The 13,117-nt window shown below is 42.6% G+C and overlaps 1 protein-coding gene across 1 annotated transcript in view; it reads right to left on the bottom strand.

Moving 5' to 3' along the window:
* Nucleotides 1-13,117, bottom strand: part of CNTNAP5 (contactin associated protein family member 5) — a 772,432-nt gene that overhangs the window by 420,020 nt on the left and 339,295 nt on the right. Inside the window, exon 4 of the mRNA XM_012755965.3 lies at nt 11,860-12,007. Coding sequence (XP_012611419.2) covers nt 11,860-12,007 — 148 coding nt within the window. The remainder of the gene's footprint in view (nt 1-11,859; nt 12,008-13,117) is intronic.

The raw sequence follows: 13,117 nt of genomic DNA on the forward strand, positions 1-13,117 counted from the left end.
TTCGGTTGTTCACAGTAAACATGATTTTCAATACAATTACATTTTGAAGCTTATGTCATGATACATTACATAAGAAAAATGATTATTATTCAGACCGTTCACTTGCTCTGAAGACCCGAGGGCTTTGGCTAGCAATCCACAAACCACCAAGGTTTCCACAGTCAGCTCAAACTTGCACAGATTCCCCCCACCAATTCTGTGACTTTGCCAAGCCTTCTCAGAAACTCTGAAGACCTCAGATGAACTATGAAAATGAGGGAAGTTTCCAAAGCTAACTGTGAAAAAGTTTAAGAATAGCTTTTCTTTCAAAATTTCTAACTTTCCTATCTAGGATAGCATGTGGAAAAGCAAGATAGGTCTCAAGAAGACAACATACAAAACATTCAAAGTATAAGAAAAATCAAAATTCTGGATTCCAGTTGTAACCTCAGCAGGTATACATTTTAGCTCTGAGAGTCAGACTTACTTTCTTATAACTCCTAGGATTTTCAGATATTTCTGACGTACAGACATCTCACTGAGCACACTTAAGATTTGTAGCTCAACTGGACTGTTCACTAATTATAAAGATGACACCAATATAATGTATTCATTTTGGAGAACTTTCATAGTAGACATTCTTTCATTCGTTTACTTCTAAGTTCACTGGTGGGTATTGGGCATATTCTGTACCCTTTTTGGTCCTTGTACTGAGCTCTGAAATGCAAAGATGACAAAGACATGGGCCATGCCATCCAGAGACCCGCATGCAACAATCTCAACATAGCAAATTAATCACTGTGGTCCACGGTAGCGTGCAATACAGGGATGTGATATTGCCATCCCCCAACTTAGTACCCAGATAAGGACTGTTGGGAATGGAAAGGAGAGAAATAATAGAAATGACCACACTGGTGCAACAGGCATTGACTGGGATTGTAAAGGGCTGGCTGGAACATACGGTCTCTCCAAGTGAAAGATGCAGGGGGCAGTAAGTGAGAAGTAAGTGGTCACTCCCACTAAGGTGTAGACCCGTTAGCAACAGTTTTCATGAAAGGGATGATGTTTCATTAATCTATTCCAAAGTTCACAAAAGGAAAAGGAACTCTCAAGGCAAAGGCTGATATGAGTAGCCAACCTTTGTTGTTAGAATAGCGTGTACAATTATGAGATGATGAGGTGCTTCCAGGTTTGTTGGGTTGTCAGTGGTCTTCAACTCCATCTCACAACTGCTCCCTGGAACGGTGTTTGTGGGTGAGAGGCATTTAAATGGCAAATGCCAAAATTGAAGAAGAGAGCTGTTATTTACACCCTAGTACTGTTTTTCTATAAAAATATTTTCTATAAAAATGTTTTGATTGGAGGAAGTTGAACACTCTTTGTTAACACTTCTCCCTGGGCGCTATCTGAGGAACTTAGCACAGGCAGGCAGTGGGCAGCCAACAGGAAATCACTCCAGCCACCACTTCGACAGGGAGTAAATGTAAGACAAATCGTAGGAGGCGAGGCCTTGACATTTTTGTGAAAACCCACTGATGCACAAAGTGATTGATCTAACTATTAGGTCGTTTTCCCCTTCAAGGTTTCCTTTAAAACTACCACCATTAGCATACCAGTCATGGAGACCAGTCAAATCACACACTGGGTGGTGGGGCATTCATTCAGCAGGAATAATTGTTAGCTGTGGAGTTTCCTCTTCTTTGCCAGCCTTACCAAAGACCTGATTTCCCAAAGCTCTGTATTTATGGGCATTCATTTGCCTTTTGTAGCTTTGGAAAATCTGTGAGTTCTTAAAAGGCAGGAATTTATGTATATATCTCCAAACCCTAGCAGAAAGGGGCCTCTGAGTTCTGTTTGCTGACTGTTGAAGGAGTCTTCAGATCCTCAGTCAGTCAGAAGAGTTATGAAGAAGTCATCAACTTAAGATAAAAGATCACAGTGTTTGTTACGTAATGTGTTATCACACACACACAGATACACACACTCCACTATGTATTTGTCTCTTCACAAAAGAGATTTTTCAGTCATTCCTATATGAATTTTTTTTTAAAAAAAAGAAGAGTAGGCAGATCTCATTCATTGACCAACCTAATTTTAAGATATTTATGGGCTTCAGTTTCCTCATCTGCAGAATGAGGGAATTGCAGTGAATCTTGCATCATGTAGATTTTTGCAGTTCTAAAATGGAATGATTTCCAAGGTGAAAATCAAAGCTCACATTGGACCTCCAAGCCCCCAGGTCTGACTTTTGCTACCCTGCCCACTCCTACAGCCCCAGGGCTGGCACTGCTACCAACTGGGCCTTCTGAAGTTCCCTGTGATAAGGCCATATGGGTCCTAGCACACCAAAGGCAACATTTACAACTTCATGGCCACTACCATGTGTGACAAATGACCCCAGATGATGAGAACAAAAACAACGAGGGCAGCTGAATCTGCAGTGACAAGGAGATTTATCTGGGGAAGGAGAATATGACTTCAGCTCTGAGGCTGATGAATTTTGAATAATACCACTTGGCAGTAATTAACCAAATAGGAGCAAGGACTTATGTAGAAAGGAGTCAACCTGAGGTATAAAATGATGGTCGTAATTTCTAATGAGGCTGGGAAGCCTGACAGATCATTACACTTTATCAAAATTTATAATGCTTTTTAAAATTAATTAGCTTCCCATATTTAAAGGAATTCAAATAGAAGCCCTCAGACAAAACTCCAGGTAGCCTAAAGTCTCCAGATGGTCTGATGAAGGTGTTGAAACCCTTCTGGACCTGGTGGGTATAAAAGCTGACCTTCTTTGGAGGTGCAGATCAGATGTGGTCATGAACAAGGAAGAGAAGGAGAAATGGAAGGAAGGGTTGTGAGCAGCCTAAGTAGCTGATGAAGGTAATGATGATCACAGCTAAAGCTTTTTGTGTACTTATCATTTGCAAAGCACTGTGTCAAGCAATCACATGCAAGAAGGAAGCACTATTATTTCCTTCTTTTTCATAGAAAAGGAAACTGATGTCCATAGAGGATCCGATCCAGGATTGCCCAAAATTATACAACTCGTAGGTGGTAAAGTCAAGTTTCCATCTCTGGTGGTTAGAGTTGACAGCCTGTGTATTTAATATTACTCTATACTGACTTAAAAGTTTACAGATTTCATTGAAAATCTTTAAAATCAGCAATCACAGGTGTGAAAATGACAGTGCAGACTAAGAATGAACTGTCAGAGTTATATAAGAAGTGAAGCTTGAGACAATAGCTTTAAGCTCTGGCTCCTCATCATGACTACCTATAAACCACAGCTAAAATACTCATATGAGTCCTGGTGACCTTACCCAGAGATCATGGTTTAGTTGAAGTGTAGCCAGAGTAAGTACCTTTAAAAAGTATATGTCAAGATGATTATGTTGTAGAGTTAGGTCTGAGAACTCAGGCAAGAAATAGAAGAGTGGAGGTGTGTTAGTCCAAGAACTCCTGGCCCAGACAATAGCTAAACTTTTTTTTCTGAAGTATCTTAGCTACATCCATTCAGGTATTGTAGGTTTCTGACTTTGGTCTTGTGAGTAAAAGATTGATCTGGATAATAGAAGATTGATTAGGATATATTCTCTCCAAAAAAATTTCAGACACCAACACTTGGCAATATTAACAACACAGTGCATCATGGAAAACACAAAAATACAGAAACAACACAGAAACAGAATCAAATTCTGCCTCAGAAGAAGCCTACTAGTTGTGTGATTTTGGGGAAGTCGTTCAATCAACAGAGTCAATTACTATGATTGAACGGCCTTATTCTGTGCTGAGTAGTGGGTATCTGTGTAGATACGGTCCTTGGCTTCCTGGAGCTCATAACCTGCGAGGCGAGACAGGTAATTCACAATGAAATACACATGCAAATAGATATTTTAGGTAGGTACATAGGTAGGTAGATAGATAGATAGATCTGTCCATCTATGTTTGGGAAAAAATGCTGTGAAAGAAAAAAAATGCTATGTTTGAATTAGAAAAACAAGAAAAATACAAAAGTATATTATTTAAATTGGGAATCAATTGACACCTCTCTGAAAAAAATGATGTGAAAGCAGGGGATGATTAAGAACTGAGCCAAACATGGGTGGGGGTGGGACGCAGACAGAGGGAACAACAAACAGTCTGCACCAGGGGTCTGAAATAGCAGAGTGCCTAGAGTGGCAAAGGGTGAGGTTGATGGCCCGCAGGTGTGAGTACAGACGGCAGGGGCTGGGGGGCATTGCTGGATGGTTGCAGTAGTAAGAGACCCGGCACCACAGGGCCTGTGCTTCTTGCACAGGACTGTGGGTTTCTCCTAACTGCAGTCAGAAGTCATTGAAAGTTTTTCAGTAGGGAGTGGCTCAACTCTGTATTTTATGATGATCCTGCTGGCCACAGCAGGGATAACAGACTAAACGAAGGGATGAGTGGAAGTGAATTGCTCAGTTAAAAATTCAGGTGACAAAAGATGTAATTGAACTGGGCTAGAGACTATGAAAATGAAAATAAATATACATATTTGTGATGATTTTTGGAAGTAAAATAGAACATGCTGATAGATTTATTGCAGAAACTTAGGGAGAAAGGAGATTTCAGAGACTTCCAGGTCTAGCTGGGGCAACTGGAAGTATTTATAGAAATGGGAAGACCACAGGAAGAAAACACTGTGTGCAGTTGGGTGTTACAAGGTGATTAAGAGTTTACTTTAATATATGTTAAATTGAGCTATTTGTGACATAAACCCAGATATCAATCAGGTAAACACGTATATATTTTTAAAGCTCAGAAGAAATATTTGGCTTGGGATGAAATTTACTTAACTTTACTAAAAGTCACTTCACATTTATAAATTTCAATTTATTTTTCTATAATCTATAGTAATAACAATTCCTACCTTGGAAGATTACAGTGAGGTTTGGAGTGTGTGCTGAACAATAGTGTGTGTATTAAGTGACAGGAGGTCATTTAAGTGACAGGAGGGTATTGATGACAATGACAGCATTTCTAATGGCAATTACTAATTTAACAAAGGAAAGTCACCACCAGTAGGGAAGATTCTGTCTCTGTCTTCCAGAAAGGGTTGTGTTAATCAGAATTCAGGATAATTCTCTTCAAGTCCCATCTCTTCTTCTCTTATAGTGTCCACACAAGATGCATTGTTTGTACGGAATTCTTTGCTGACATCTTTATTTCAGGTGTGTATCTTTCTATCCCTGACTTGATGATATAGCAGGATACATGTCCTTTATTTCCTTTGTTCACCCGGATGAGCATGTTTGGCCAAAGACAAATCAATTTGACAAGAGAGGTGCCATAGGACAAAAAACTGTAATGGAGGAAGTCTTCAATAATTCTTATGGGAAAACAATGCAGCAAGCTGGGCTGCCAGCTCCCCACACATGGGAGCTATGTAATAGTCAGAATGAGCCTGACGTGTTTCAAGAGAAGGGTATAACTTATTTGGAATAACTATCTATAAAGATGTTCAAATCAATTTCTTGGCTTACCATAGAATTATTTACTCCATGAAATTACTTAGTGGTGGTAACTGCAGCAGGAGCAGACCAGTGGGAGATGGTATGCTGTCCCACTCTTGGGCACAGAAGGAGAGAAACTGGAAGTGACAGGAAGCTGAGATAGCAGAGCCTATGACAAAGGGAGTGAAGACAACAGTAGGCGCGGGTTCAGATGTGAGAGGGCCCCTGCCTACCAGAGAATACGGTTGGTTAATGTTTCCCCAAACAGGCAACATGTAGTGGCAACAGAGGAATCTCCTCTATGGTTAGACGCCTACACTGGTATGAGCTGTCACTTACTAAGCACCGACAATTTGTTAATGCTCTGCTAAATGCTTTCTATATAATAATGCAAATAGTTGTAGGTAGTCTTTAAAGTAATTACCACTGTCATTTACAGATGAAGAAACAGAGGCTCAAAGAAGTTAAGAGCATTTGCTGGAAGGCTCATCTTTTTAAGAGCAGACCACCTGCCCAGGTGCAGGCTGAGCACACAAGAGTCTGTTGCCCTGGATGTCATTGTCACCACCCTAAAATGACTGCCCTGGAGACATGAGGCAACAGCAACCTCAGTAAAGTGGAGCAGGCCAGCCTGGCACGTATAAGAAGTAATGAAGAAAATAAAAAACAAAAAGATTTTTAAAACATAAAAACAAAAATAGAGACTGCTTTTACTCGTAGATATTTTAAAATAGAATATATTGGAAGAGGTTTATGAGTCTCCAAATACCCTCAATTAGAGAATTGCAACCATGGATAATTTAAATTATTTAATGAGGAAAAGGTTGCTATGTTTAAAGAAATATGTGTACAGGAAACATTCTGATAAACTCATACTTTATAGTAATGGTGTGTGTGTGTGTGTGTATGGAAGGAGGCTGCCTATTAGAAAGATGCTGTAATTTAAAAAACCACAATAAAAATATTTTAAAAATAAATAAGGATGACTAACTCATCCTAAAAATTAGGTGTAAAAAATAATTAATCACTAATTAAATATTCCTGGAGCATTTAGCAGGTGTGAGACACTGATCTGGTTCCAAGAAGTCGAACACTATGGCAACCTGGTGACCACACAAAGAGGCACCAGGAAATAATATCCCAAGATGAACCTAGAATTGAAGCATAACCCATGAGGGGGCGTTCCATGACAAGGTCCAAAGTCAGAAAGACTTTAAAACTAGCTGATGTTTGAGCGGGGTGGTGAATGGCAATCAGGAGTCCTGGTGAAGGACAAAGACGATCCTACGGAGAAAGTCAGTGGCAAAACGCCAAGGTGGAATCGGGCAAGAAACTCACAGGAGTGCGCACAGGGACCGCGCGTGTCCGCGGGTGGACGCCGGACGCGGGGAGCGCGGAGATGAAGGGGGGAGCGCGGAAGCCCCTGGGACCCTCTCCAAGGCCGGAGGGGCCGTGGAGGGACACGTCAGTGCTCCTTTCAGAAAGGTGCGGGAGGCAAGGAGACCGTGGGACGGCTGCGGGACAGCTCGCGGAGCGCGGTGGGGACTCAGAGGCAGACGTGCCTGAAAGCAGGCGGGCCAAGGCGCGTGGGAAGGACAGCCGGCAGGACGGGATGTTTAAGCTAGGTTTGGAGAAAGAAAAAGAAAGACAAACAAAACAAAATACAACAAAACAAAACAAGAGCCTCCATTGGGGGCCACTCTGCAAGCCGTCTGTAAGGCTGGCAGACGGCGGAGAGCGCGGGGACCCCCGCGCAGCCGCCGGCCTTCCCGCGCAGGAGCCGTCCAGACGGGGAGGGGAGGCCTTACTAGGAGGAGGCTAGGGAAGAGGACGGGCTCTCTCATGCCGCCACTGACTTTGCTCGGGCAGCGGACGATTCCATCGTGAGCTCCTGAACGCCGGTCCAGACGGCGTGGGAAACAAGAGCAGAGAGAGCTAGATTCCTTCCTCTCGCACTTTCTCCTCCTTGCTTCCTGGGCACTAGGCATGACAAAGCCACGTGTTGTCATCTTGCTTTCCTCTGTGCCAGTCGCTCTGCTGCCTGGAGCTCCTTAGGCAGGGAAGTGACTCTTCACATTCTGAGACTCAGGGGAGGCAGGTGCCCTTGCCTGACTCTTCCTGATACAGACAGTATCACTGGCTTACTTTCTCCTCTCCGCCCCCTTTGCCCCCTGCAGAGATTCTATCAGGCACATGCAATCCTGTATTCCTGTATTGTATGTTTTTATTTGCACACTGTTACCTATCCTGGACTGTCAGCAAAGACAGTTATTCTAGAAACACCGAACGTATGCTGTGTGCCCAGCACCATGAATGGCCACGGGACAGCTGCCGTTGTGAAGCCTGCAGTTGGGTCAGGGGAGGCAGGTGCCAGACAAACAACTGCACAGTTAATTGATGAAATGCAATCATAAAAAAGTGCTTCAGATATAAATACAGGATTTATAAAAGTCTAGAAAAATGTCTTATTTCCCCTTATTTCCCTAGAGGCTTGCAGGATGTTTGGGATCCAAGGTGCTAAATGAATTGTGTCAACTGAATGAATAAATAAGTAAATGAATTAATGAATGAATTAATTAACATGCTGATTTTTCCAAAATGGTAAACCTTTAAGTCTTAAGAAATTACAGAGTGTAAGATTCCTATGAATCTTAGCAGCATAGTCAACTGGACTTTTGAGAAAAAGATTTGTAAGTCCATAAAAAGAAAATTTGTCCCTAGAAAATAAAATGGGTTTGTGAACAAGAAGTAATTCCAGATGAACCAGGTTGCCTCAGCAGAGAGGATGAGGCTGGACTGATTTACATACCTGCCCTTTCAACAGATATGTCTGGAATGACTCTGCCTGCTATGTGCTGGCCCTTTGTACACAAGGCGCCTGGTCTCATGGCACAAATGCTAGTGCAGGGGCTCCTGGAGGCGAACGACACACAGGGAAGCAACCTCAAACCTGTGAGATTCTGGTTTGTGGTAGGCACCAAAAAGTAATGAAAATATGTCGTAAAACCACAGGCTATTGGATGCACAGGAAGCAAGACAGGGGACTTTAGAGGGACCCTCAGGATAGACTTCTCTGAACAGGTGACATGAGAATAAAGAATCACATTGGCAGAAGGAGCCCACCATGTAAATTCTGGGAAAGATCGTTCAGTGCAGATTTTTACTTGCCAGTAAGCAGTCTCAATCTCATTTTAAGTATACTGAGAAGGGAATGCTATTCTTTTATGCTTCTATTTCTTCTTTATAAAGAACACTTTGGAGACTGCAAAAAAAAAAAATGGGTTGGGGAAAATTGTGGCATGAAAGCAGGGATTCCAGGTAGGAAGGAGGCTACTTAAAAACTTGAGATGAGGACTGACAGAGGCATTTATGTTTTGGAGAAAGGAACTGGCAGAACTACTGTGACCTGTGGAAAAGCTGCACGGAACTAGAGGGCGTGGAAAGCAGGGAGCAAGTCTGCTTCCTAGAGTTTTGCTTAGGCAAGTGGATGGACAGTGGTGTCATTTAACAAGACAGGAGCATGTGACGGAGCAGGTTGAAGAAGGTACTGGCAACCAAGAGTTCCATGTTGCTATGTTAAACTAGAGATATCTGTTGCACCTTCAAGGGGAAATGTCAAGTAGGCAATTGCATATTTCATTCCAGAGGTCAGGCCAGGAGATGCAGATGTGGGGGTGACCAGCATGTAGATGGTGAGCAAATTCACAGAACTCTATAAATTCATCAAAGCATGGGCTGTAGATGGAAAGTAGTAGAAGGTCTGAGATAGGGCCCTGGGAAGGAGTAGGGTTAACAAGTGAGTTAGGAGGAAAAGCATAGAGAGGTTGAATGAAGTGTCCACTGGATTTGGCTTTGTGGAGGTCACTGGTGATCTTGATTGAAGTATTTTCTCTAGAACATCCTGAATTAGTCACATTTCCCCCAGAGAAACAGGACCAGTAGGATGCTTATTATATAAGCAGATATATTAAGAGATTTACTGTAAGGAATAGCTTGTGCTATTGTGGGCTGGCAAAGCAAGTCTGAGATCCACAGGGCAGGTTGTCAGGAAGGAGCCAAAGCTGCAGTCCACAGGTGGAATGTTTCACCAGGGGAATCAGGGAAATCTCAATTTTCCTCCTGAAACGTTTCCACTGGTTCAATTAGACCCACCCCAATTATTAGGATAATCTCCTTTACTTCAAGTCAGAGATTATAGACATGAACCACATCACAGCAACACCTAGATCAGTGTGTGGCTGGACAACTGGGGACCATAATCCTGGCCTAATTGACACGTTAAATTAGCCAGCAGATGTCCAAAATTGCTTGGAGTCAGTTGCAGTGTGAGTTGAGGTGACCAGGTGTAGACAACATTATAGATAAGTTTTAGAGTGAAGCCATTCTAGGAAGAGAGGAGAGGTAGTTGCTCAATAGGGCCCTGGGTTTTTGGTGGTGGTGGTGGTGGTAGAGGTTTTTGGTGGTGGTGGTGGTGGTAGAGGTTTTTGGTAGTATATGCAGCAAAGTTTTATGTTTATAGGAACAATCCAATAAAAAAGTAGATATGATAATGCCAAAACGGAGGATTGGACTCAGAAGATGTGCTGAGGTGTTGGTTTTAGATAGAAACTGGGAGCTGTGTTCTCTCACCCACCCCAAGGAAGAAGAAGTGGCAAAGCACCGGAGCTAGTGCTTGACGATCACAGAATGCCCGCTTGAAGGTCGCCACAGAGAAGTGCATCCTGTGTCCAACAACTCCCCAAGGTGGGTAACTTCCCACCGCCAGCAAGGGTGAGAGTATCTCAAAGCCAGGAGTTCTTAGTTTGGTTCTGAATTGAGCTTTCCCAGATCTGTGACCCTCCAAACACTGTGGAAACTGTGCCTGCTATCACTGGCCCTGTTTTCTGAGGGGGGCGTCCCCTGCTGCCATCAGATTCTCAAGGGGTTCACAGCAGAAAATGCTAAACACGCTGCTCAAAGGTGCCTTTTAACTCTGCAGCCTATGATTTGACTCAATGCTGTGCCTCCTTTCTCTGAGTAAGTGGACGGTGGGTGAGCAACGGGCATGCGAGATGGTATCAACTGACCAGACTGGGAGGAAGCAAAAGTATGAGGAAATGTTAAAGAGTAATAAGTTTTCAGGCCAAAATGGAAGGCTGGAATAATGATATACATAAATGAGCTTTTTCATTTTACCATAAAAGCTCCCTGCTGTATTTAAAAATAAACCTCCGAGCAGTGAAAGTTGGTCATTAAAGGAGAGGTAACAAGAGAGTGGGGTGCTCCAGAGGTCCTAGGATGGGAAGCATACACGCTTGCAGGAATTCTGTGTCTTATGATACAAGGGTTAGCGTAGAAGACAATCCCTCCTGAGCCTAATGGTTCGTTGATGCATCTGTTGTAAAATACATGTTTTGTAAGTGTTTATTCAAGATTAATACAGCCATCTCCCTAGTAAATGCCCTCCTGCCAGACTTTATTTTTAGCAGACATTCTATGTCCATTGCTTACCTGGAGAGTTTGTTAACATTCAACTTTTTGGGTCCCCATTCTCAGAAATCATAACCTAGTATGTATGGGATGGAACTAGGGAAATGCATCTTTTAAAAGAGCACTTCACATGATTCTGATGCAGGCATTCAGTTGATCTCACTATGGAAAACAGTAGCATGTCACCCAGTGGGCACTCCTATAACAAAAAACAGGCATCTCCTAACTAATGTAGATGAAAGTATTAGTGATCAAAGGTGTTTATGCATCAGGGGTCATTGAGTTTTAGCATATAAAAATGTCACTGCTTACGGCAGAAAAACAATTTATTGGGATTCAGAACAAAGCCTACAGGGAGGATCACAGGGATGGCGACTGTCTCTGAGTACTGTGACTGCCAGTTCTGCTCATGCTCACAGCTTTCCCTTTGTGTAAGACAGAGCTCTACTTTCAAACTCAGCACAGTTCACAGACGAATGGGTGGAGGCCATACAAGATGGAAGCTGTCCATGAGCTACACTGGGTTAAAAGGTTCTTTCTCCTCTTCTGGAACAAGTCAAGAAGGAGAACTTTCTTCCCTTGTGACTCTGAGGTGGTAGAGAGAAGACTTTATGATACCTCACCCCAATGCTGGGGAAGAACTGAGCTTAAATTTTTCTTTTGTTGCTAAAGACAAATGATTGCTCAAATCCTAAGAATTCTTAATTTTGAACTTTTATATTATCACCTCCAAGTTTTTTCAGCCCTGAGTAGAAGGATTTTCCTACTTTTGGGTTGAATTTCACAGTTTCAAATATAACCCAGTATATGTGAGTTATTAGAGTCTAGAAATAACCTTAAAATGAGGTGATTATCATTCCAGTGCAGGGGACTGATGTGCTGTGGCCAGCGCCACTCACAGGAGCGGTGATGAAGGGCGTGGGTGGGTACTTACTGTAGGAACAGCCATAGACCTCGACCCTCATGCCAATCTTTCCACTTGGATTCCACGCCAGGGGCACGAAGCGAACAAACCGGGCTCTCACGGAGTGCAGCAGCTTGTGGTGCACCACGCTGTCGGCATTCGTGTTTCCTGCAAAGGTCTGCGGGGAAGAACAGAGACGCAGTGAGGTCCACGATACAGCGAACATCAGCAGAAAGCCACGTGTTGCTCCACAGCGTCTTTCTGAGGCAATCTTCAATTTCTCGGGTATTTTAAGTGAAATTTGACTGGGGCGAAAACGCTGCATCACATGTTGCATTTTTTTCAAAAATAAGGTACATGATTCTTTAAGAAACTCCCTCTTTTGAATTTTATGAAGAAAGCAATCCTAGCAAGGCATAAGACATGACACCTAAAAGCTTTACAAAGTTAATGATGCAGTGAAGTTCTGAAGTTCCTACTGCTTGCAATCTCTGTGGAAGGCGAGGTAGCTGGCAGGCTGCTGTGACAGAGAAAGGCTTTTATTGAGGTAGTCGTGACCATTAATTGAGGGCCTTCACTGTACTAAGCACTCCCCATTACCATCATCACCATTTTACAGACAAAAAACCTGAAGCCTAGAGAGAGAAAGGAGGGAAGGAAAACATCTCTGAATCACCCAGTTGGCTAGTAACTGGTCTGCGATTTAATTTTATTCCAAAGCCCATGTTCTTTCTATGGCCTCACACTCTTCAACTGTCCCATTGTGTCACGGGAGGGAGACAATACAACCCAGATCTATATGTTGTTCACTGAATATTTCCTTGTGAATTGCAAGCAAAGGAACACCCAACTCAGGAGCTATTTGGTCCACTAACATTATGTTCCACAGCCTTTGTTTGGATGAATGATTATTGGGGATTTTTTTTTTTCTGCAGATGGAATCCAAAGGCTTACACCTAGCCTTTTCTTTTTTAATTGGGGAATAAGTACATAACAAAATTTTTTGTCATTTTAATTATTTTAAAGAATATAATTCAGTGACGTTAAGTATATTCACATTGTTGTGCAACCATCACCACCAACCATCTATCCCCAAACTTTTCTGTCATCCCAGTCATATCTCTTCTTTGAAATGGGATGTCAGCTAGCACACCAATTATGAATTATCATCCTCCTTCTTTCAGCCTCAAGTATTCACAGATAAAGACTGCTTGCTGCTATGCAATCATCACCAACCGGTGAAAAGATCCACGGCTCTCTCAAATGGCCAAGGTGAGCACAAAGTAAG

This window comes from Microcebus murinus, chromosome 8 (genome assembly GCF_040939455.1).
Source record: "Microcebus murinus isolate Inina chromosome 8, M.murinus_Inina_mat1.0, whole genome shotgun sequence".
NCBI lineage: Eukaryota > Metazoa > Chordata > Mammalia > Primates > Cheirogaleidae > Microcebus > Microcebus murinus.